General features: G+C 34.4%; 2 protein-coding genes, 1 long non-coding RNA gene and 2 other non-coding genes across 5 annotated transcripts; 3 read left to right on the plus strand and 2 right to left on the minus strand.

Annotated features, from left to right (window-relative positions):
• The first annotated feature begins 39 nt into the window (after nt 1-39).
• On the plus strand, nt 40-113 carry TRNAN-GUU (transfer RNA asparagine (anticodon GUU)). Its single transcript has one exon. It is a non-coding gene; the product is annotated as a tRNA-Asn (tRNA).
• A 1,025-nt stretch (nt 114-1,138) lies between these two features.
• LOC136067517 (uncharacterized) lies at nt 1,139-5,014 on the minus strand. The gene is made up of 3 exons (XR_010628970.1): nt 3,920-5,014; nt 3,371-3,420; nt 1,139-1,593 (listed from the first exon to the last, which is right to left on the minus strand). It is a non-coding gene; the product is annotated as an uncharacterized LOC136067517 (long non-coding RNA).
• Nucleotides 5,015-8,171: 3,157 nt separating this feature from the next.
• Nucleotides 8,172-13,223, plus strand: LOC112041080 (uncharacterized protein ycf23). Its single transcript, XM_024073985.2, has 9 exons — nt 8,172-8,459; nt 9,585-9,650; nt 10,217-10,291; nt 10,568-10,630; nt 10,779-10,838; nt 11,420-11,509; nt 11,594-11,701; nt 12,508-12,630; nt 12,838-13,223. The coding sequence occupies exons 1-9, from the start codon at nt 8,262-8,264 to the stop codon at nt 12,967-12,969; spliced, it is 915 nt and encodes a 304-aa protein (XP_023929753.1). The 5' UTR covers nt 8,172-8,261; the 3' UTR covers nt 12,970-13,223.
• TRNAN-GUU (transfer RNA asparagine (anticodon GUU)) lies at nt 8,851-8,924 on the plus strand. Its single transcript has one exon. It is a non-coding gene; the product is annotated as a tRNA-Asn (tRNA).
• Nucleotides 13,224-14,740: 1,517 nt separating the features above from the next.
• Nucleotides 14,741-24,267, minus strand: LOC112041079 (high mobility group B protein 14). Its single transcript, XM_024073984.2, has 6 exons — nt 24,075-24,267; nt 23,358-23,543; nt 18,159-18,216; nt 17,998-18,042; nt 15,168-15,248; nt 14,741-15,062 (listed from the first exon to the last, which is right to left on the minus strand). The coding sequence occupies exons 1-6, from the start codon at nt 24,173-24,175 to the stop codon at nt 15,009-15,011; spliced, it is 525 nt and encodes a 174-aa protein (XP_023929752.1). The 5' UTR covers nt 24,176-24,267; the 3' UTR covers nt 14,741-15,008.
• Between the last annotated feature and the right edge of the window lie 1,991 nt (nt 24,268-26,258).

The raw sequence follows: 26,258 nt of genomic DNA on the forward strand, positions 1-26,258 counted from the left end.
ATATTTAAAATAATATTTATGGCAATAGCTAACCAACAAGCTGGAATAGCTCAGTTGGTTAGAGCGTGTGGCTGTTAACCACAAGGTCGGAGGTTCAAGCCCTCCTTCTAGCGACTCCTCAGTCCTTTTTTTTATTTTTTCATCTATAAAATGAATTTTTATACAATTGAACCATTATATTCTAGCCCTCCTTCTAGCGATTCAGTTCTTTTTTTTAATTTTTTTTCATCTATAAAATGAATTTTTATACAATTGAACCATTATATTTGTTTAGTATTACTTTTGAACCATTATATTTATTTAGTATTATCTATAAAAGGAATTTTTATACAATTGAACCATTATATTTAGCATTTAGAATTTTTACATAATGGCCATTTACTAATTATCTCCATAGTTGTGTCCTTTACATATTATCTCAGGATTGCAGAATTTCAATAGAGACAATGTTGCATCAGTTGTTACTACTGCCGAGAAGGTTGGTTTAATATATCTTGGTCACCCTGTAGTTACATATTAAAGATGACCTGCATCAATTACTGAATCAATCAATGAATATGGTTTGCACATTGCTTTGTTGTTCATTTAGTTTTACTGGAAGCAATTTGCATGCATTTTCCGGGGTTTGCTTTAGAATTAGTCACAAAAGTTTTATCTTCTGCAATAATTGTGCTTTTGGTTACTCTTTTTTCATTTCAATAGTTTAGCTCTTCACAATATTGTAAAAACCACAGTTTTATTCAAATTATCATGAATGGATTAACAAAATGAAATTGATCTGTAAACCATATTACTGGCCCTGACAGTACAAGCTAATAATTGCCTTCGCTTAATATGTTTCTTACAAGTTACAAGCAACATTTGGTGAATAGTTCTTCTCAAAGTCTGACCTTTCACATGACCATAGCAGTGTTTTGTGCCAGTATGCTTTTACTTTAGTTCCTTCAAAAGTTCATAGAATCTAAATTTTAATTTGCTTCTTTACCCGATTTCAATTTGCCTCCACGGACCTCCCCAACTTATAATTCATCTTATCATGTTATCAAACATGCATGGGGGAGCAACTCATGTGGATATAGCTTGTGACCCAGATATAGTGAAGCTCGCCATTAATTTAACTTCTCTTCCGGCAAATTCGTACTCTTTAAAAGAAAATCTTTATTATTTGCTTTGATTGTACATTTAGGGGAAAGATTCTAAATATTTTCTGTCACCACATATTTGCATGTACTTTATGTGGCACAGAAGCATCACATAATGTCATTTGGCTTTAAATTCTTGGTGTTTTGATAATTAACTTCACTAAATACATTATTTGCAGCTCTTTTGAACAAAGCAGCCTTAATTTTCTTGAGAAGATGCTAATGTATGTAGCCAGAAAGATGTTGAAAATTTTATAGCAGCCCATCTTTTGTGAAGGAAAGATGTCTCCCTCTTGCAGGTTTGTGTTTCTTCAGTGGATCCAGCAGCATTTCAAGCTGTTGTTGAAGCAGGAGCACTAATGGTTTGACCACAAACTTTTTACTTTAACCCTGAATTTCAGTCCATAAGCTTGAAACTGACTCAGTGCCTCCTTACTAGAGTGCTGCAGATCTGATAGAGTACAACAAAGCAGTTAAATTCTATTAATAAAACTGATGGCATATGCAGGTTGAGATTGGAAACTATGATTCTTTCTATGAGATGGGTTTGGTTTTCACTGCAGAGCAGGTATAAGATTTAATAATTCTTTATAATAAAGTATAACACAATGGGTTTATCAAAAAAGTATAACACAATGGAATGATAGTTTGTCTTCATTGTATATACTGCCCAATTTGCTAATGCAAATACATATTATAGGTTGAGGAACCTTAGAATAGAACCCAAATAGAAAGACACTTTTTGGGAATCTCCTTATGGTTAAGTTTGGATTTGAGGATTCAAAATCAAGGGATATGTAGAACAATTGATAGTATAAATTGAGTAATATAAATTTAAAAACATATGATGATTTGAGCCATGGCGATCTAGCTCAAACAGAAACACTTGTGATATTATTGATTTGAAATGACTTCTTACAGCTAATTATTTCAAATCAACATATTAATAAAGCTCAAATCGATCCATAAATTTCATCAATATAAAAAATGCTATTTGATAACCTATTAAAGTAATTTAAACTACAATTTGAAATCCAGATCATTCTCCTTAAATATTTCTATCAAAAGGAACTATAAAGTGTGTTGCCTAATTGCTCTATATGGGATTTATGAAACTCTTAACTAGGTAATTTCAGGATTTCAAGAACCAACTTAATCAGAGTCTTCATTAATACTCTCGTAGTCTGCCAGCAAAAAATAAAAAATCATTCCTATCACTTTTCTGTCATTTCTTTTGATTAAGAAGAATTCCTACAGTTCTTTTGGATTCCTACTGTTAAAGAAGGTTGTCACGGTTTCTCCTTTCTTTCTTTATTGAGGTACTGTTTCTCAGATATTGAATATAGCAAAGGAGACTAAGAGCATTCTTCCATCTGTGACTTTATCAGTAACTGTATCTCACACACTAAGCCTACCCGATCAGGTAACAAACAGTTTTTCTACCAAAAAAGTGTTTAATGTCTCCAAAAAGGTGTTTATTATCTGAAAAACAAACAGGTCAAGCTGGCAGAGATGCTGGAATGTAAACAATAATTTGCCTAAAGTGAGGACTAGCAAGATTCATTTTGGTCCTTCAATTTACCATAAACTAAAGTGCAGGCAATATTATCTTTCTTTTTTTCATTTTCTTTTTTTTGAGAAATTCCTTATACTAATTTTTAAGTATAATTTAGAGTACTTGGAAATAAAAAACCCTACACAATTTTACAAAACTTGTCCAAGTTAAAAGGATCACAAAGTTATTACACCCGTTTAGTAATTTTAATTGATAAACTTTTAAATATAAAAAATGACAAAAAGGAACATAATAAAACTTATAAAAGTACTTTGTATTTCAACTTTTGGGTCCTTAAAACTCTTTAAACAAAATTACTAAACGTGTGGTAAAAATTTTGATAATTATGGAACACTGGCCCAATAAAGCATTTGAATTCATTTTTATTTATGATAGGGTGGCAGAAAGCAAGCTCCCAACAAAGATTGAACTTGTGACATTTCACTTCAACAATATAGACATAGTCAAATACACATTTTGTTATCAACCAATGCAATTGCAAGCAGTAGCTTACTCCAAAAGGCCTACATAAAAATAATACAGGCATTGATAGTTTTAATGAAGATGACAAATCACAAGCGATCCACAAATTAATATACATACAAACTTCTGTCCAACTACCTCCTACCCCTATAAAAACATCATTTTTCCAATAACAATCATAAAGCCTTACTCATCAAATTCTGACTCTGAATCCTCAGTTTCTTGATCCTCACCATTTTCCTGCAAAAATAAATAAAAAAATGGGTAAAATATCATTTTCGTCCCTAAACTATCATAAAAGTTCGTTTTTCGTCCCTAAACTTTCAAAAGTTCTATTTTCGTCCCTAAACTATCACAAAAGTTCGTTTTTCGTCCTTAAACTTTTAAAAGTTCTATTTTCGTCCCTAAATTTTCAAAAGTTCTGACGGAGTGCTGACATGGCTTGACAGAGTACTGACGTGGGAGGGACGAAAATCAATACGTTTGGAAAAGTTTAAGGACGAAAATAGAACTTTTAAAAGTTTAGGGACGAAAAACGAACTTTTGTAATAGTTTAAGGACGAAAATAGAACTTTTGAAAGTTTAGGGACGAAAAATGAACTTTTGTGATAGTTTAGGGACGAAAATGATATTTTACCCTAAAAAAATAATGTTTTCATACATATATTTCAAGTGGGTGACCACTGTTATTTAAGACAAACCAGGTTACAATAATAAAGAACTTGTGGAGCAATTTTACCTTTCGCTTGATATAATCTGTCATGGCTCTATCAAACTCTGCTCGTTTTTCGGTAGCTATATCATAATATTGAACCTCTTCCTATTGCAGACAACATACCAACAAAGAAGCATTACAATGCTAGTAACTCTACCCATATCCTTAAAAAAATTTATTAAAAAAAAAAAATCTCTACCCATCAAACCTCAAATTTTCTGCTTGACACTTTGACTATAAATATTTGGTACAAAAACAAATGCTATAGCACTCATAAGCCTGAAATAGACCTTGGTACAAAAACTTGCATGGCACTCTCCTCGAAACACCTACAAATAGAAGATTTCTGCAACAAATTATATGCAATATATTTCCAATTGCAGTAGTGGCTCAACAAGCCAAAGGGAGAGTCCTTGAAGCACTGCTTATTTTAAAATAAGAGGTCCTTGCACCCAAGTCAGACCCCAACAATCTCAATAAGATTTTTATTTTTTTGATAAGTAACGAAATTTTATTGATCAAAAAGGAAATCTCAATAAAATTTTAAAAATTAGTACAAGATCAAGCAATGACAGCCCCTAAACCAAGGGCCAAGTTGGCGTAAGGGAAGAGTATCAGAAAGTTAATTCATTTTGAGAACCCCAAAAAAGAAATATAAAATCACAAAAATTGTACACGACCTGTTCTTCATTGGGATTTTATTCGTTATGCAACATTTTTTGCATTAATGGAAAACATATTACAACAATCCAGGAATACAGTCTTATGTACACATGCTATATACCCAACTACTCCAGTAATTAAAATCAACAATACAGAGAATCCAAGAAATTAAATACGCCAGAGGGCTTACTGACATCTACTAACATACACGAAAATAAAGAACTAACAAACTCTAAATAATTATCATCAAGAAAAAGTCTATGAATCAGATCAACTGGATAGTGAAGTAATAAGTGATCCACAGTTTCTCCACTACATTTATGCATACAACACCAATCCACCATCACTTTCTTCCATTTAATAAGATTATCCACTTTTAAAGCTTTCCACAAGACCACAGTCCAAAGAAACAAATTGTAACTTGTGTTTTCAACACAAAATATGTGCATTTACTATAAAAATAGAATTTGAATGCAGGGTTAAGTAAAAAAGTTTCAAAAACTCATATCAAGTTGAAAACCCCAAAAAAAAAAAAAACAAAAAGAAATACTCAAATATAGGGTTCTAATTGGGGGTAAATACTCAGTTTTTGTTCACTTAGTGTACATCCATTGTAGACACATAGAGAAGGGGTGGGCTTCCAGTGAAAACCACTCTGTAACAGGTGGGGACAACAGTCCCTTTCTCCTCCTTGAGTCTCTTTCTTTGTGTGGGAGGCAGCCCCATGTAAAATTTTGGCAGCAGATAATCTGCAAAGGAGGGGTATTTTTATGGCAGATTGGTGTTGTTTGTGTAGATCAGATGGTGAGAGTGTTAGTCACTTGTTGCTGCATTGCCCAATTGCCTCTAATCTGTGGCCTTTTTTCTCTTCTGCCTAAATGAGATTTCTTGGCTTATCCAAAACTCTGTTGTTTTAATGCTGGAGTCTTGGACAGTTGGCATGTGTTTGGCAGCCCCGGCATGTTTGATGTGATGCATTTTGGGGTGAAAGGAATCACCGCATTTTCAAGGATAGAGTCCACTGTGCCAAATCTCAAGTTTTTATTTTTAAAGACTCCATGAATGGGGATTAAAGTCCTTCACTCTCTCTACGTATCCTTTGATGGAATTTCTAGACTATACATATGTGCCGCTACTTACTGTATTATAGCTGCTTTCATGTATTTCCTTTTCTATTCTTGCTTTGCTTTGCTGTTTTTCTTTGATTTGTATACATCCTGTATACACTTTTTTATTTTTAATAAATTTCCATTACCTATCAAAAAAAAAAAAAAACAACAGGTGGGGACAAGAGACCCTAACCACCACTGCCTTTCCAAATGGCACCACCTTTACTACCACCCTCACCACAAACAATAACCATCAAGAAAACCCTCTATATTTGTCACCCATTCCAAAATTAAAGGGCAATCTTAACGCAAACAAAGTTATAAAATTGTTGTTCACTTGGTTTATTTTTTTTCTTACACCCTCTATTCATGTATCATAATAATTTTTAAAAAAAATAGAAAAATATCCAAGTAAGAATTGTCCCCGTTTGTAATAAACATCTCAAACAAATATTAACCAATCAACTCTACAGTCTACACTAGAATATACACCCAAAAAAAATCAAATTCTAACCAATATAACTGCTCAGAAGATCATTTTAAATTCAATTCTAGGTCAGATGAGGGTTGTACTGACTCATGTTTGAACATCCAAGGGAAATTTAAGTCATGACCGATTACAAAAATGCACGCTGTGACAATGATTCTAGCCAGGCATACAGTATTAATATATATATATATATAATGCTTAAATATAAATATAGCACAAACCTCATATGTCATTGTTTTCCACTCATCTCCGCTTGCCTTGCCAATCTGAAAGATGAAAAGTATATTCATGTACAAGAAAAGAAGAGAGACAACAAACAGGAGAGAGAGGGTGCTAAATCAATAAGTTAATGCAAAATTGAAAAAGATTTTCTGCACTTACATCACGCATTGCTGGATTCTGCTCTTGGGATTCCTTACGAAAATCCTCCCTTGAAAAAAAATAGAAAAGTAAAACTCAGTTTAAGATAATGTTAAAAACAGGTTCTCATATTCATATATGAAACAGCTGGACATCAAGCTTACTAATATAATGCTTTTAGGCAAGTCTGATCATTTTCTAGCATCAACACACCATAATGAAGAAAATACATTATATAGCACCGATATACGAAAAATGAGGCCTAACAATTAACAAATTAACTCCACATTATTACAAGGAAGTAAGATAAAGCTTAAAGTTCCCAGCTGACACACAAAGCACATACATCCTAGCATGCCGGGGCGGAACTAGAATTTCAAGAATGAGGGGGCAAAAGTAATAATATATATATATATATATAAATCTAACCAATTTTAAAAGGTCATATAAGAAATATGAAGAGTTTTTTTTTTTTTAAGGGGAGGTGGAAAATCTAATTCTTGAAAAAAAAAATTTGGGGGGATGGGGGCATGTATGTAGTTTTGCCCCTGCTAACATGCTGCTGGCAATTAAGTTAAAGCAATGATATAGCAACTAGAAATAAGAAGTGCAACTAAGAGGAACATATATACAGTAAAACAACACAAGCCTAAAAACACATTGTAGACTTATCTCGATGGATTTTGGTATCCTTGTGCAAGTAAAGATTGTGAAAGTTTAAGCAAAAGATAAAAGCCATGAAAGTCAATATACATACATTATTGGTAGATTCTAGAAATGAATTGCAACTGAATATTCAGCCATTTTTAAGGCTCCAGTGCAGCTAATATGCAGAAGTTGACAAGGTAAAACCATCAATTATACTTTAGTGGGACCAAGTTATTTCGAAACAATAAAACTGCACGTTCAGCAAACAGATAAATAAAATAGATTATCCACACAAACAAAAAAAAAAAAACCATATATAAAAAAATAATTAAAAAAAATAAAAAAATTATCCACACAAACAAAAAAAAAAAAACCATATATAAAAAAATAATTAAAAAAAATAAAAATAAAAATAAAAGGTAGATTATCCCGATGCATTTATTCCTGCCTATCAATCAACAAGGTCCAACGTAAACAGACAAAAATAGTCTTCAAAATAAAATCAAATCAAATCAAATCTATACAGAGTTGTTTTGGTTCACTTAATAGCACCGCTTAATTGAAACCTAACTAAATACTAAATTGATAAAAATTAAAATTTTAAAAACTAAAATAACAAAATTAAAACTTAGAGACTCAAGGCCTATTTAGTAGCAGTATTTAAATATTATTCTTCAATTTTTAGTATTGTAAAAAAGAAAATATCAACGAATGTCTTTAAGACACTAATTAATAATTTATTTTAAAAAAATTTTGACATTATTTTTATAAAAAATGACAAAAATTATTAAAATATTAATTATTTTTTTTTCTCCTATAAAATTTCTCTTAACTGAATTATTAACTAATCCTCAAAGCTCACTCGTTAATCCTTATAAAAATACGTGTATGAGTGCTTTTTTTTCTTTTTTTTCTTTTTTTTTTTACATATGTGCAACAGGTTTTACTACCGTACTGGAAAACTGAACCGACCAAAATATCTTATCAAATATCGACTAGTTTATCTCTTCCCTCTCCATCCACACCTAGACTCTACACTCTCTACACTCTACTCACTCACTCTAGTCTCTAGCCATAGAAACAGACACTGCAACAGATGCATTCCTCAATCTGCATTCCCACACTTTCAAAACTCAACCTGAACCACAACCCTTTTCTGGGGGAGTACTGTCTCTCGTCAAGACCACCTTTACCACTCACTCTCAGAAGAAGAGCCTCTCTAACTACCCGTGCTCTTCTCTCACCTACCAAACATGCAGTGTTGAAGGACTTTCAAGAACGAAGAGCTCTCAAGGTAATTCTAACCCACTTCCCATTCCTCTTATCACTTTTCTCAGTTTTCTTTTCGTTATTTTTCTATGTTCTTTTTTTTTTTTCTTGGGAACTTTAAAACAGTTTCTTTTTTGTGCTATCAAATAGAGGAATAAACCCAACACTAAATTTTGCTCTCCTCTTTATTCTAGTTTTAATTTTTCCTCTGAATTTTTTTCTCTAACATGGGGTATAGACTATAGAAGGTGTTAAAATAACCATGTTATTTTTGGAAATTATGTTTTTTTAACAAATTCGTGTTTATTTTTTTTGGATGAATTTTTTTTTTTTAATTCAGAAGCGGCTGAACGTTGAGATGTTTCAGCAATATCTATATATTTATGATAATATTTATTGAAATTGTTAACCAACAAGCTGGAATAGCTCAGTTGGTTAGAGCGTGTGGCTGTTAACCACAAGGTCGGAGGTTCAAGCCCTCCTTCTAGCGTTCGCATTGATTTTTCTTTTGAATAATTAAATCTATTTTTATACAATTGAACCATTAAATCTTTTTTTTTTTAATGTTTTCATTAAAGAAATTTTGAACCGTTAAATCTATTTTTTATTATATTTTCATCTATTTTTATACAATTTTGAAATACAATTGAACCTTGAACCATTAAATCTATTTTTTATACAAATGAACCTTGAACCATTAAATCTTTTTTTATTATTATGTTTTCATTAAAGGAATTTTGAACCATTAAATCTTCTTCTTTTTTTTCATCTATTTTTATACAATTGAACCATTATATTTAGTAGTTCTTTTTTTAATGTTTTCATCTATAAAAGAAATTGCTTATATTTAGTATTTAGTATATATAATAATATAAATAAACCATCAAAAACCCAATTAACCAAAAAAAAAAAATGTAAACTCGTGTATATCCAAAAAAAAAAAAAACTAAAATAAAAAATAAAAAGAAAGAGAGTAAAACTCATCTATAGCTTAAAAAATGCATAACTCTTACACCAGGATAATTGGCACTCATATGTGTGTCATTGAATTGTGAATGTTTTTAGTTATACCATGCATATGCACGAGTTATACACTAATTTACATAATGGTGTCATTTACTAATTAGCTCCATAGTTGTGTCCTTTACAGATTATCTCAGGATTGCAAAATTTCAATAGAGACAATGTTGCTTCTGTTGTTACTGCCGCCGAGAAGGTTGGTTTAATATTAATAATATCTTGGCTACCCTTAGTTACATATTTAAGACGACCTGCATCAATTACTGAATCAATCAAGGAATATGTTATAATGTTTTGCACATTGCATTGTTGTTCCTATAGTTTTACTGTAAGCAATTTGCATGCATTTTCCAGGGTTTGCTTTAGAATTAGTCACAAAAGTTTTGACTTCTGCAATAATTGTGCTTTCGGCTACTCCTTTTTCATTTCAATAGTTTAGCTCTTCACAATATAGTAAAAACCACATTTTTATTCAAATTATCATGAATGGATTAAAAAAATGAAATTGATCTGTAAACCACATTACTTGCCTTAGCTTAATATGTTTCTTACAAGATGCAAGCAACATTTGGTGAATAGTTCTTCTCATTGTCTGACCTTTTACATGAACCATAGCAGTGTTTTGCGCCAATGTGCTTTTAATTTAGTTTCTTCATAAGTTCATAGCATCTAAGTTTTAATTTGCTTCTTTAACAGATATCAATTTGCCTCCACGGATCACCCTAACTTATAATTCATCTTATCATGTTATCAAACATACAGGGAGGAGCAACTCATGTGGATATAGCTTGTGACCCAGATTTAGTGAAGCTTGCCATTAATTTAACTTCTCTTCCGGTAAATTTGTACTCTTTAAAGGGAAAGATTCTAAATATTTTACTGTCTCCACATATTTGCATGTACTTTATGTGGCACAGAAACATCATATAATGTCATTTGGCTTTAAATATTGGTGTTTTGATAATTAACTTCCCTAAATACATTATTTGCAGCTCTTTTGTACAAAGCAGCCTTAATTTTCTTGAGAAGATGCTAATGTATGTAGCCAGAAAGATATTGAAAATTTTTATAGCAGCTCATCTTTTGTGAATGAAAGATGTCTCCCTCTTGCAGGTTTGTGTTTCTTCAGTGGATCCAGCAGCATTTCAAGCTGCTGTTGAAGCAGGAGCACTAATGGTTTGACCACAAACATTTTACTTTAATCCTGAATTTCAGTCCATAAGCTTGAAACTCTGACTCAGTGCCTCCTTACTAGAGCGCTGCAAGATCTAAAAGAGTAAAAAAAACAGCTAAATTGTATTAATAAAACTGATGGTATGTGCAGGTTGAAATTGGAAACTATGATTCATTCTATGAGATGGGTTTGATTTTCTCTCCAGAGCAGGTATAAGATTTAATAATTCTCCATAATAAAGTATAACACAATGGAATGATAGTTTGTCTTCATTGTGTAAACTGCCCAATTTGCTAATGCAATAGATATTATAAGTTGAGGAACCTTAGAATAGAACCTAAATAAACAGACACTTTTTGGGAATGTTATTATGGTTACGTTTGGGTTTGAGGATTCAAAATCAAGTGATATGTAGAACAATTGATAGTATAATTGGTTAATATAAATTTAAAAACATGTGATGATTTGAGTTTTGGCCATCCAGCTCAAAAAACACTTGTGATTTTATTGATTTGAAATGACTTCTTACAGCTAAATATTTCAAATCGACATATTAATAAAGCTGAAATCCATCCATAAATTTCAGGATTTTAAGAACTAACTTAATCAGAGTCTTCATTATACCCCTCATAGTCTGCCAGCAAAAAATAAAATAAAAAATAAAAAATCATTCCTATCAATTTTCTGTCATTTATTAAGAAGAATTCCTACAATTCTTTTGGATTCCTGCTGTTAAAGAAGGTTGTCACGGTTTCTCCTTTCTTTCTTTTTTGTTGAGTACTCTTTCTCAGATATTGAATCTAGCAAAGGAGACTAAGAGCATTCTTCCATCTGTGACTTTATCAGTAACTGTACCTCACACACTAAGCCTACCCGATCAGGTAACAAGCAGCAGTTCTACCAAAAAAGTGTTCCATGTCTCCGCCGCATTTTTCATTTAATCTTAGTATCTGTAAAACAAGCAGGTCAAGCTGGCAGAGATGCTGGAACAGGAAGGTGTTGACATCATTCAAACAGAAGGAGGGAAATGTTCTAATCCTTCAAAATCAGGTGTTCTTGGTTTGATTGAGAAGGTAACACAAAAGAATTTTAAGTAATCTCTTTTATTATACAGTAATTTTATTTTCCCACAAAAAACATAAAAACAGAAACAAAAAGCGATTATGCGTACAAAATATGGTAAGTATATGCAGAAAGATTTGGCCTACTTTATTAGTGATGTGCTGAATGCAGGTTCAGAGAATGAACACTTGAAATTAGCAAAACTGAAAATGGCTCACTAAACAGTGTAATACTTCTTCCGAACATTTTAGGAAGACTGTTGGGCCCAAAAGCTTAAGTTGTTAGGAAATAGTAAATTTAATCTTTGAACCATTATTCATTCATCTATTCTGATACCATAATAAACAGCCGTTAGTCCCAAAGGTTTAAGCTAATAGGAAATAGTGAATTAAAAATTGTTTAGCTATGTCCTGCATCATCAACTGACATCTTGTAACAAGTCAAGAATGCTTTAGGGGAAGTATTTGTTCCTCATTCTTCTTTGCTGATGCTTGTACATGCCTCAGCTCAAAATATCTCAGACACTAATAGTTAGTGGTCAAATTAAAACTTAATTGGTTATCTGACCACAGATGCTGTTATCTAAATCCAAAGAGATTTTTTTTTTTAGTCGTGTACAGAAATTGATCTGCATGAGTGAATGGATAAGTGCTTCAGTGTGAATAAGTTGTCTGTAATGGCAGCCAGGGTGCAAAATGCAATAGGCATATCTATTAGGTCTTCTTTGAAGTTCACATTGAAAAGATTGACTCAGGGTTAACTAAATAACAATTCTGTTATTGACTAATGAATTTGCTTGGCATATTGGTAACTATAGGCCACACCAACACTAGCTGCCGCATATTCCATTTCACGGGCTGTCAAGATTCCTGTCATGTGTTCATCTGGACTCAGCGCAGTTACAGCGCCAATGGCCATCACAGCAGGGGCTGCGGGTGTGGTATGTGTTAACATGCATTGTTGTTTTATCTCTAAGAAATTGTAATACACCCATCTTGAAAACTTATGATCGGTAAATACAATTCAAGAACTTGTACAGGACTGAAACTGTGATCTCACACATGCTGAAATTTTAAGACTTCTATTTTGTTCCTTTTTTTTTTCTGAGATCACTAATATTAATATCATCTATCATGTATAAACACAGGGTGTAGGTTCAGCCGTGAACAAGCTTAATGATGTGGTTGCAATGATCGCAGAGGTCAGAAGTATTGCTAATTCATTAGAGGCATCAGCTGGTAGACACAACACATCTGAAGAAAGAGCTTTGAGACTGTAATTGGAGCATGTAGAAATATTGGAATCCCTTTCATAAGAATAAAAACTACATACAACATTTAGCCATATTCTTTTTGTTTTCCTTTTCCCATCTTCTCTTACATATGAAGTGATTTCTGACCTGTTCCAGTTATATAATACACAAATCCTGCATGTACTAGAGAGAGATGTAACATAGCTGTGAGTGTCAATGATATTGAGCCCAACATACTCCGAAGAACACGTTCAAAATGAAAGAAAATAATTTATAATATACAGGCAATGATTGTCTCACACTCTCAATATCTTCATTCCGTACAACATCGAACAACTATTTACAAATTATGAACATTAAGGGCTTGTTTGGTAAAGTTGTTATAGTAACGTTGTTTATATTTTTTGAAAATACACGTGGGTGAAAAAGTGTATGAAAATACATATAATATTGTTTAAATACTGAAAACTGTTGTTTAAAATACACTACCAAACAACCCCTAAGTATTCACATTTTTCAGACTGATGTCCGATGTGCATGGAATGCAAACAATAAATTGCCTAAAGTGAGTCCTACCAGACAACGATGAGAATCAAATGCACAAGGGCAAGCAAGATTCATTTTGATCCTTCAATTTATCATAACTAAAGTGCAGGCAATATTATTTTTCTTTTCTTTACTTTTTTCTTTTTTATTTTTTCTTTTTTTCTGTTTTTAGTAAAGGCAGGCAATGGTATCAAAAAAACATCAGTAATCTCTAAAACCGGCCATGCAACGGTTTACTTGCATAATGGTAAGATTCAATATCTTTGGTAGATTGAAAGCGTGCAGTATCTTTGGCTTGTTAAAAATTAAGAATAGTTGTAAAAATATTTAGAAGTTAACAAAAAAATTGATCAATCAATTTTATCTAGCATATTCATAATAAAATATATAAACATATAATGACATATTTAATATAATTATTTTTTATTTTATATTTTATAATTTCATTGTTACAATAAAGAAAAATTATTCAAACATTAAACGTCTTCATTAAAAACACTAAAAAGTGCCAGTAAACTACAAAACTCTTGGCAAAATAGTATATTTATGCAATATAAACATTGCCGGTGAATCAATACAAGCAAACACGTTTGGAAAAAACAAAAATGTCTAGCTTAATGCAAGCAAACACATTACACATACACGGTAAGTCAGAAAGAAGAGTAGATTAAATCATATATGAGCATTTTAAGAAAGGAAAAAATAAAATAAAATAAATAAAAAGGAATTTGTGCATACAATAAGAAAATCAAAGTAAAGAAAAGAAAATTATTATGAAAAGAGGTCAAAAGTTGAAACGAAAATACTTTAAATCATTTTTTTCAAAAAAAATTTGGCTTCTTTTTTAGTTAACAATTTTTTTGACTTCCCTCTATAATTACTATATATAAATCAAAATCACAGATGAATCATGAAATATATTATATCTTAATTTCTTTTCCTTAACATAGAATTATATTTTGTAAAAAAAAAATAGGAAAAAAAAAATCACAACTTCCTTATACTAAAATACCTATACAATTTTACAAAACTTGTCCAAGTTAAAAGGATCACAAAGACTTATTAGTTATTACACCCGTTTAGTAATTTTAATTGATAAAATTTTAAAAATAAGAAACGACAAAAGGGAACATAATAAAAGTACTTTATATTTCAACTTTTGGGTCCCTATTAAAGGCACTAATTAATTGAGAGCTACGGGTCCGAGAAGTAACTATGGAACACTTGACTTCAGTTTTCTTTATGATAGTAGTTTAATCCCAAGCTCCCAACTAAGGATTGAACTTGTGATTTCACTTCAACAATATATACATAGTCAAATACACATTTTGTTATCAACCAATGCAATTGCAAGCAGTAGCTTACTCCAAAAGGCCTACACAAAAATAATACAGGCATTGATGGTTTTAATGAAGATGACAAATCACAAGCGAACCACAAATTAATATACATGCAAACTCCTGTCCAACTACCTCCTACACCTATAAAAACATCATTTTTCCAATAACAATCGTACGGCCTTACTCATCAAACTCTGAATCTGAATCCTCAGTTTCTTGATCCTCACCACTTTCCTGCAAAAAAACATAATGTTTTCATACTATATTTCTAGTGGGTGACCACTGTTATTTAAGACAAACTAAGTTACAAAAAATAAAGAACTTGTGGAGCAATTTTACCTTTCGCTTGATATAATCTATCATGGCTCTATCAAACTCTGCTCGTTTTTCGGTAGCTATATCATAATATTGAACCTTTTCCTATTGCAGACAACATACCAACAAAGAAGCATTACAATGCTAGCAACTCTACCCATATCCTTCAAAAACAAGACAAACAAACAAACAAACCAAAAACAACAAGCAAACAAAAAAATTCTACCCATCAAACCTCAAATTTTCTGCTTGACACTTTGGAAGAGTGTATTAGTAAAATCAATCATGTATGTATAACCTTTTTGATGCTTCATAACAATAGATGAGTGAACAAATAACACAACTGAAAAAGTTGAAAATGATAAAATAGTGACTAAGAAAGAAACACCCTGTTTGTTATGAATTCTAACACTCTGTTTGTTTTGAAGTAAAATATTTTCAAATGTAAAATATTTAACTATAAATATTTGGTACAAAAAACAAATGGTATAGCACTCATAAGCCTGAAATAGACCTTGGTACAAAAAACTTGCATGGCACTCTCCTAGAAACAAATGCAAATAGAAGATTTCCTAACAAATTATGTGCAATATATTTCCAATTGCAGTAGTGGCTCAACAAGCCAGAGGGAGAGTCCTTGAAGCTCTGCTTATTTTAAAACAAGAGGTCCTTGTACTCAAGTCAGACCCCAACAATCTCAATAAGAACTTTTTTTTGATAAGTAACGAAATTTTATTGATCAAAAAGGAAATCTCAACAAGATTTTAAAAATTGGTAAAAGATCAAGCAATGACAGCCCCAAAACCAAGGGCCAAGTTGGCGAAGGGGAAGAGTATCAGAAAATTAATTCATTTTGAGAACCCCAAAAAATAAATAATATCACAAAAATTGTACACCACCTGTTCTTCATTGGGTTTTTATTTTTTATGCAACATTTTTTGCATTAATGGAAAAGATTTACAACAATTCAGGAATACAGTCTTATGTACACATGTTACATACCCAACTAATCCAGTAATTAAAATCAACAATACAAAGAATCCAAGAAACTAAATGCACTAGAGGGCTTACTGACATCTACTAAGTACTAATGTACATGAAAAAAACGAACTGACAAACTCTAAGTAATAATCAACAAGAAAAATTCAATGCATCAGATCTACTGGATAGTGAGGTAGTAAGTGATACACAGTTTCTCCACTACATTTATGCATACAACACCAATCCACCATCACTTTCTTCCATTTAATAAGACTTTCCACTTTTAAAGCTTTCCACAAGACCAGTGTCCAAAGAAACAAATTGGACTTTTGTTTTCAACACAAAATGTGTGCACTTATTAGTAAAATAGAATTTGAATGCAGGGTTAAGTAAAAAGTTTCAAAAATTCATATCAAGTTGAAAACCCCAAAAAAAAAGTACAAAAAGAAATACTCAAAAATAGGGTTCTAATTGGGGATAAATACTCAGTTTTTTGTTCATCTAGTGTACATCCACTGTAGACACATAGAGAAGGGTGGGCTTCCAGTGAAAACCACCCTGTAAAAGGTGGGGACAATAGTCTCTTTCTTTGTGTAAGAGGCAGCCCTATGTAAAATTCTGACAACAGATAATCTGCAAAGGAGGGGTATTGTTAAAGCGGATTGGTGTTGTTTGTGTAAATCAGATAGTGAAAGTGTTAGTCACTTATTGCTGCATTGCCCAATCGCCTCTGATCTGTGGGCTTTTCTCTTCTGCCTAAATGAGATTTCTTGGCTTACCCCAAACTCTGTTGTTTTAATGCTGGAGTCTTGGGACAGTTTTGTGTTTGGGGGGGGTGGTGTGGGGGTGGGGGGGCGCGCCATGTTTGATGTTATGCATTTGGGGTGAAAGGAATCACTGCATTTTCAAGGATAAAGAGCCTACTGTGCCAAATCTCAAGTTTTTATTTTTTGAAGACTCCATGAATGGGGATTGAAGTCCTTCACTCTCTCCATGTATTCTTTGATGGAATTTCTAGACACTATACATTTGTGCCACTGCCGCTACTATTACTGTACTATAGCTGGTTTCATCACTTTAATGCGTTCCTTTTCTATTCTTGCTTTGCTTTGCTGTTTTTCTTTGATTTGTATACATCCTGTATACACTTTTTATTTTTAATAAATTTCAATTGTCTATCAAAAAACAAAACAGGTGGGGACGAGACCCTAACCACCACTGCCTTTCCAAATGGCACCACCTTTACTGACAGTGCCACCATCCTCACCACAAACAATAATCATCGAGAAAACCCTCTACATTTGTCACCCATTCCATAATTAAAGGGCAATCTTAACACATACAAAGTTATAAGATTGTTGTTCAGTTGGTTTATTTTTTGCTTTCACCCTGTATCCAAGTAAGAATTGTCCCCATTTGTAGTAAACATCCCAAACAAATATTAAACAATCAACTCTACACTAGAATATACACCCAAAAAAATAAAATTCTAACCAATATAACTGCTCAGAAGATCTTTTTAAATTCAATTCTAGGTCAGATGAGGGTTATACTGACTCACGTTTGAACATCCAAGGGAAAATTAAGGCATGACTGATTACAAAAATGCAGACGGTGACAATGATTCCAGCCAAGCATACAGTATTTTTCCCCTATACATATGATATACAGGGCCAACTGAACTACTCTCATCCCCCCCCCCCCCCCCGCCACCAATCCCCAAAAAATAAAAACAGAAAAACAATTGATGTCAAAATTTATATCTTATTCCAACTTAAACTTAGTCCCAGTGCTATAAAACTTAAAAATAATATACACACACACACATATATATATATATAAAATAATGCTTAAATATAAATATAGCATAAACCTCATATGTCATTGTTTTCCACTTCTCTCCGCATGCCTTGCCAATCTGAAAGATGAAAAGAATATTTCATGTACAAGAAAAGAAGACAGACAACAAACAGGAGAGAGAGGGTGCTAAATCAATAAGTTAATGCAAAATTGAAAAAGATGTTCCGCACTTACATCACGCATTGACTTGACATCTGGATTCTGCTCTTGGAATTCCTTACGAAAATCCTCCCTTGAAAAGAAAAAATGTAAAATTCAGTTTAAGATATTAAAAATGTTAAAAACAGGTTCTCATAATCATATATGAAACAGCTGGACATCAAGCTTACTAATATAATGCTTTTAGGCAAGTCTAATCATTTTCTAGCATCAACACACCATAATGAAGAAAATACATTATAAAGCACCAATATACAAAAAGTAAAGCCTAACAATTAACATAACTCCACATTATGACAAGTAAGATAAAGCTTAAAGTTACCCAGCTGACATACAAAGCGCATTAATCCTAACATGTAGGGCCGGAACTAGAATTTCAAGAATGAGGGGGCAAAAGTAATAAAAATATATATATAAATCTTACCAATTTTAAAAGGTCATATAATAAGGCTGTGTTTGTTTTGGGTGTAAATTATTTCCAGAAAATATTTTACACCCAGCAGCGTGTTTGGGTGCACATGTAAAATAAAGTTTTCCGGAAAATCTTAAACTTTGACCGTAAAATAAGCCCTTTGACCCGGAAAATCATTTACGCTTCTGTTTTACCTTCAAATGATTTTCGGACTCACAGACGCCCAAAGAGAGAGAGAGAGCAAGATGAGAGAGTGAGCTAGAAGAGAGAGCACAGGTGGCCGCCCAGCCAAGCTCCGGCCAGCCCAAATTGTGCCGCCCCCACCGCTGCCCCCACCACCCAAATCACGCAGCCTCACCGCCCAGATCACGCGCCGGCCAAGCTTTTTTTTTTTTCTCTCTTCTTCCTCAACTCTTCTTCTCCCTCTCCGATCACCAGCCATGCACCAACAAGTACAAGTTGAACTCCGATCTTGACAACCGACCGCAGGCCATGCTCCACCAGGCTCTCCAACGCACCTCTCCGCCGTTTTCCTCTCAACCCACAGTGAGTTTCTCCCTCATCTTCTCACTCCACCTCACCGCCGACCAGTCAAACACCTCCTCCACCTCTGCATGAACCCGATCCACCACCACCATAGCTCAATCTGGAACGGTCTCACCATCCCTCTCTTTGATCGGACTCACCCTCCCTCTCTTCGATCGGGTGGTCTTCATCTTCTCATCTCACTACTTCTCTCTAACCCGAACCAAACCCCCCCACATATTTCTGTGTTTGATATTCTTTTTCTTTGATTTCAGATTTTGTTGTTATTGTGGTGGTGTGAGTGGTGGTGTTTTGGTGGATTTTGGTGGTAACGGAGCAATGGGGACGGTTTTTTTCCTCTTCTAGATCTGGATTTTGGGTGGTTGGTGGAGGGTTGTGCTTTTCCTTGGTGGTGGCGGTGGCTGGACCAAGTGGTGGCTAGGGGCTGACTTGTGTTTCCCTTTTCTGAAAATAGGTTTTTTACATGTAAGACTAAACACAAGAAATAATTTTCACAACACAGTCAAACAACAGAACATGTTTTCCTTTTATGTAAAATATGTTCCCCTGAATCTATTTTACACTCGGAAATGAATTTACATAGAGCCAAACGCAGCCTAAATATGGAGGTTTTTTTCTTTCTTTTTGAGGGGAGGGGGAAAATCTAATTCTTGGGAAAATCTAATTCTTGGGAAAAAAAATTTGGGGTGGGGGGAGGGGGGTGGTGGGGCGCTCCTGGCATCTATTAAGTAAAAGCAATGATATAGCAAGTAGAAACAAGAACTGCAACAAAGAGGAACATACAGTAAAACAACACAAACCTAAAAACACTATAGACTTATCTCAATGGATTTTGGTATCCTTCTACAAGAAATTTTTAATTTCAATCCCGAAGCAAAGGAGAAATTGATTGTGAAAGTTTATGCAAAAGATAAAAGCCATGAAAGTCATTATACATTAATGGTAGATTCTAGAAATGAATTGCAACTGAATAAGCCATTTTAAGGCTCCAGTGCAGCTATTATGCAGAAGCTAAAGAGGTAAAATCATCAATTATTTATGCAAAAGTTGAGCTTGGTAAAATCATCTCTTCACCCATTGGGTGCATGGGCACAGGAATGGGAAGTTCTGTGCTGGCTTGGGTTATGTTCACTTCTGCCAGGGACCAGTTTGTGCACGAATTTAAAGAATTTGGACTTTGAAGATCATTGTCATTGAAGGGCACTCTTTCTGCACCCTACTTTGTTCAACTTGCTAATAAAAATATGAAAGGATTTTTAGGTGGAAGAAAGAATGTCATTGAAGTATCTTTTTCACACTCAAGCATTATACAGTTGCAACATAAGAAAAAATTTGGATTCTTTAGATTTTGGTTTTATCTTATGTCCAAAGTAATGCTTTTTGCACCTTCTCTAGGCTCAATTTGTAAAACCTACCGATCTTGTATGTAACCACAGTTTACAGTGAACATCTACCTTTCAAAGCATACTTTTTGGGTCGAAAACATGTTGGCATGAAAAATATGTGCATGCATTGTGGAACATCGTTATTTAGCTCTCGGGTCTATCTATACTATGAATAAAATAGAATGACAAAAAAGAATACATGTGTCCAACTCTAACTAATCTGTTGGAGATTCATAGCCGATTCCAAAAATTTTGGAACTAAGGTTTGGTTGTTGTTGTTCTATCTATAGATTTTCCACCCCCTTTTTTCTTTAAGTCCTGAGGCAATGTGATTTGTTTTTTTTTTTTTTTTTTTTCCTCTAAAACATCTTATGGCGGCAAAATGAGCAACAAAATTCTTTGGAGAAGATGGAGAGAAGGCTAGCTGGATGGAAGAGATTGTATTTATCTAAGGGGGGGCAAGGTTACTCTTATTAAGAGTACTCTCTCTAGCCCGCCTACTTATTTTTCTTTCCCTTTTCCCTATTCCAGTTAAGGTGGCCAAGCGGATGGAGGATTTACAAAGAGACTTTCTTTGGAATGATATCGGTGACGAACGTAAACTTCATTTAGTAAGTTGGTCGAAGGTATGTAGGCCAGTGAAGAATGGAGGGCTTGACATTTGGTGCTTGAGAAGGTTTAACTCTGCCTTATTAGCCAAATGGTTGTGGCGTTATGGTGTGGAGAATGATGCCCTTTGGAGAAGGGTCATTGGGGCAAAGTATGGGAATGAGTGGGGTGGTTGGTGTACAAAATCCGTGTCTGGAGCATATGGTGTTTGTTTGTGGAAGTCCATTAGAAGAGGCTGGCTGAATTTTTATTAAGTTCCTTCGGTATGATGTGGGTGATGGTTCTCGTGTGAAGTTTTGGGATGATGTGTGGCGTAGGGACCGTCCTCTTAAGGAGGCGTTTCCAGATTTATATAATGTTAGTAGGAAATGGGATGCTTCAGTCTCTGAGGTTATGTGCTTTGCTAATGGGAGAATTTTTTGGGACCTACAGTTTCGCCACCTAGTGAATGATCAAGAGTCACAATCTTTGGATTCGTGTATGGTTTTAATCTACTCCACTAAGGTGCGAGGTGTTGGTTCTGACAAACTTTGTTGGAAGCCGGCCAACAATAGGGGTTTCGTGGTGAGTGGGTATTATCACTCCCTATCCCCCTCTACCGCCACTTCCTTCCCATGGAAAATGATCTGGCAATCAAAGGTTCCCCCCCAGGTAGCTTTTTTCTCTTGGACTGCGGCTTTAGGCAAGATTGTAACGATTGATAACCTTCAAAAGAGGCATTTTGTTGTCTTTGAGTGGTGTTTTATGTGCAAAAGGTGTGGGGAATCTGTAGATCATCTCCTCCTTCACTGTCCTTTGGCTTATGAGATGTGGAGTATGGTCTTTTGCTTGTTTGGTATTTGTTGGGTGATGCCGCAAAGGGTAGTGGATTTGTTGGATTGTTGGTCATGTAACTTCAAGCGTCATCGTAATATAGTTATATGGAGGATGGTGCCGCACTGTTTGATGTGTTGTATCTGGCGAGAACGGAATGCCAGAAGCTTTGAGAGTCATGAACGGTCCATTCTTGAGTTTAAGTCTTTTTTCTTTTTTACTCTTCTTGAATGGTGTTTAGTTATACTATCTTTTTCTTGTTTTCTCTTCCTGTTTTGTTTGATCATTGTAATTTGGTTTCTTGATGTTTTTGCCGGTCTAGTACATTTCCTATGTACGGGGCTGTGTTTTTCTTTAATATATATTTTCCGTTACTTATCAAAAAAAAAAAATTCTAAGATGATTTTTTATCATAAAAAATTCATAAATATGCAACCTTTCAATTTCATGCATTATACTTCCTCATAAGCATGTATTTCTAGGGGAGAAGGACAGAGAAAGATTCATTCAATTATAGGATTGGGATGTTGAAAACCAAATAAAAAGAATAATACCATCCCACTTTGTTAATGAATTGAGGTCACCTTTAATGAAGATAAAATCTCTCCACTTTTATCTATAGAATATAAAGATGCATATTCAACTTTCAGAATCAAATCTTTAAGCAGCATTTTTTAAAGGCAATCAACCTCAGAAGTTATGTCTAAAATCTTGTAATGAGTATATCACCTTCTTCTCCTTCCCTATTTTTAATCGGTGCACACACCAAGTGGGTCTTGAACCCATGAGCTCACTCCCACCCCATTTATATGGGGAGACTAAGTCAAATTCAAGCTTGAGAGCTCATTGGTGTCACACCTTCATGTTTATCAAAGACAAGCACATTGCTGAACTATTCTAGGACCAAAATGTCCCTTACAGGCACAAGACATCCTAGTCTTGGAATAACTGAATAACAATAAAATTCACAGCTAAAAAACCATACACTCATATTGGATACTCCCATCTACACTTTGAAACTTGATACGTAATAGAATTCACAGTTATCGCCTAAAGCTGAGAACTGTTGGCCAAGCGCATTAGTGACCTGCTACCTAGTTGTGTATGTTGATATATGCATTAACAACAACAATAACAATAAAGCCTCAGCCCCACAATACCGGGTACAACTATGGATCCTCAAAAAACTGATTGGGGTAAACCACATGTAAGTAGAAGATACTCCAAGTTGTGTCTGTAAAGAACTCCATTCATAATAAAATTACTAAATTTTAGGCTTACAGACAAACTACCACAACACTCCTTTTTACGGATTTGGGATTGACTGGGACCAAAATATACGACACTAAGCATTGACATTGGCGGAGTTCGATTCATGCATTTTTAAAGCACTAAATAATTTACAAATCATTTATTAAAAAGAGAAAAGGAACAGAAGAGGGAACATACAAGAAGTAGAAGAAAGCAGTAGGTGGTTTCTTTGGCTTCTTGGCATCAAATTTCTCAATTTTCTTCTTCTGCTTTGTTTTGGGCGTCTTTGCTACTGACTTGGGTCGCTTATCCTCCTCACTAACATGTGTCAACCTTGCTGGCCTCTTCATCCCCTCACTTGATTTTACCCTCAACACCATTTTACTACAAATATTTCAAGCAATCCTCTCTTTAAAATAAATAAATAAAATCAATACCTTACAAAACTAAAATAAATAATGACTATAAAAAAAAATTCCAATAGCAATGCAGCGGAGGGGAGTTGTCCATAGTGTCCACTCCCTTTATTGCACATTTTTCCTTTGGTTTTCTCAATAACAAACAAAATGATTAAAGAACCCCAAAGGGTAACACAATCTCCACCTTGTGCCCAAAAAAACTCACTTAACAACTACACCAAACAAAGAAATCCTAGTAAAAAAGGCAAAACCATAGAAATAGAAGATGCCCAAAAGAAATTTAGCTACAAGTCTTCAGTTTTACACAATACAATAAGAAAAGAAGGAAAACCCACCACTCAACTATGTCAAACGCAACTACTTGGCACAGTTGGAAATGCATTTTCCACTTTTTTTTTTGGTTTTTTCTTCTTCTGGGTTTTATCAAGAACCCAAAAAGCAAACAGAAAAGAAAGTGAAAACAACAGCAGCTAAATAGTGAGTGAAAAGGGCTTACTGGTTGGAAGATCTTTGAGAAGGCTTTGCAGTTGCAGAAGCAGGAGGTCGAGATGAGGCTGTTTTTTGTTTGGGCGAGTTCTTAGCTTCCTTCTTCGCCATTTTTTCTCTGCCTCAAACTCTCAAGGGACCTTTGATTTTGGTGTCAGCCGCAACACTACACTCCTGGTTTGGTTATCTCACTTGGAGGTTGAAAAAATAAAAATAAAAACATGAAGTGGGGACCAATACGCCAGCGTTTAATTTAAGGGATAATTACAGTAAACCCACCTGAGGTTAGGCCCGTTTTCATTTTGCCTACCCGTGGTTCAAAACTTATCACTTTACCCACCTGAGGTCCCTTCCGTTATCACTTTACCTACCTAAAGTCCCTTCCGTTAGAGATCTGTTACCCACCTCTCCCTTTGCCGTTAGAAGAACACATTTTTAGAGAAAAACAAACATAACATGAATCAAAAAGTTAGGGTTTGAATTTTTTTGAAAGAGCTTGGAGGGTTTTTAGAGTTGAGTTCAAGGGTATGGTTCTGTGTAATGATCTCTGTTGTGAAATAAATGGCCAAACCAAAATAAAAAAAGAGGTATGAACACTTTTCACTCATCAAACAACGACCCAACCCAGAACACATGGGTGGTTCATAATCGTTTTTCCCCTTCAACGACCTAACCCAGAACACTCTTCACTCATCAACATGATCTTCCCCTTCAACATGATCTTCAAACAATGACCCAACCCAGCACACCAACGGCCAAACGGCCAAACAACCAAACAGCAGCAGCGACCCAACCCAGAACACATTATCAAAAAATTTTCAAACCCAGAACAGGGGCTTCTCGGCGATATGATCAGGGCTTCTCGCACCCATCCCGTTGAGAGTTCTTGGACATCCAGTGGCCGGAAAAGCCTTGGCGGCTTGTAGTAACTTCGACGCGGTGGTTCTCGGCTCTGTTAAGGTGGGTTTCTCGTTAGGCTCAGTCTCCGATGCCGAGGTTACTCATGGACGAGGCTATCATGACTCTGGGTCCACCGGTGTTATGGTGGGTAGCTCGACGATGGCGGAGATTGAGGCTCCGAGTTTGACAGTGGTGTCGCCGATCCTTGGTCGATATCCATGGGTGGTTCATAATCGTTTTTCTCCTCTCTCAGACCTGGGTGATTGGGTTGTTGATGAGTTTGTGGAAGGGGAAGATCATGTTGAAGTACAAAAGAGCCACCACCGGTGTAGTAGTTGTTTTAATTTCAAACAATTTGATTTGTAGTTGTTTGGAATTTTATTTCTTACATTCATATGCATTTGTTTTTAATATCAAACTCTAACTTTTTGATTCGTGTTATGTTTGTTTTTCTCTAAAAATGTGTTCTTCTAACGGCAAAGGGAGAGGTGGGTAACAGATCTCTAACGGAAGGGACTTCAGGTGGGTAAAGTGATAACAGAAGGGACGGGACCTCAGGTGGGTAAAGTGATAAGTTTTGAACCACGGGTAGGCAAAGTGAAAACGGGCCTAACCTCAGGTGGGTTTACTGTAATTATCCCTTAATTTAATTTTCATTATGACCTAAATAAAATTCAACTCAATAAGTTCATAAAAAAATATATTTAAAAAAAGGTTCAATTCAATAAAGTTATGCGTATGAATTTAATGGAACACCATAAATTTTTTTTTTTTTTTTGGTCAACAGGAATAAAATTAACAACTAAAGCTCAAACAAAGAAACAGGGTAGAGCCTATTCAAGGACAAGCCGTTAAGATCAAAATCTAAAAAACTAGAAATGTCCACAGGCGAACTTTCAAAAACAAACAAAATTAAAGTCTTGAAGTCCTCCCATTCTAGCTAAAGCATCCGCACACCGATTAACTTCCTGAAAACAATGACTAAAATGGGTTTGGGGAATTTGCTTGATCAAATACCTGCAGTCTTCCATGAGTGCTGAAGCAAGGATATTAGAATACTTAGGATTGGAGACTGCATCCACAATAGCCTTCGCATCTAACTCCACTTCAACTGCTGCTATGCCACGGCTAACACAGAGGTTAAGACCATCTCTAAGTGCCCAAAGTTCAGCAAGAAAACTTATTGTTATTCCTATTTTCCAAGCAACCATAATATATTTGTAACATAAAGAAACTCTTTCTTTATTTTTTTTTTTGGGTAAAAGGGTAATTATCTTCAACACTAGCCCTTTGG

The sequence above is a fragment of the Quercus suber genome, unplaced genomic scaffold (assembly GCF_002906115.3).
Source record: "Quercus suber isolate HL8 unplaced genomic scaffold, Cork oak 2.0 scaffold_75, whole genome shotgun sequence".
NCBI lineage: Eukaryota > Viridiplantae > Streptophyta > Magnoliopsida > Fagales > Fagaceae > Quercus > Quercus suber.

Coding starts and splice junctions, on each gene's coding strand:
- LOC112041079 (XM_024073984.2), bottom strand. CDS start 24,175: ATGGCGAAGAAGGAAGCTAAGAACTCGCCCAAACAAAAAACAGCCTCA. Junction 15,249..17,997: donor GGAAAACAATGACATATGAG/GTTTATGCTATA, acceptor TGTCTGCAATAG/GAAAAGGTTCAATATTATGA. Junction 15,063..15,167: donor TAGATTATATCAAGCGAAAG/GTAAAATTGCTC, acceptor GTTTTTTTGCAG/GAAAGTGGTGAGGATCAAGA.
- LOC112041080 (XM_024073985.2), top strand. CDS start 8,262: ATGCATTCCTCAATCTGCATTCCCACACTTTCAAAACTCAACCTGAAC. Junction 11,510..11,593: donor CACTAAGCCTACCCGATCAG/GTAACAAGCAGC, acceptor TAAAACAAGCAG/GTCAAGCTGGCAGAGATGCT. Junction 11,702..12,507: donor TTCTTGGTTTGATTGAGAAG/GTAACACAAAAG, acceptor TGGTAACTATAG/GCCACACCAACACTAGCTGC.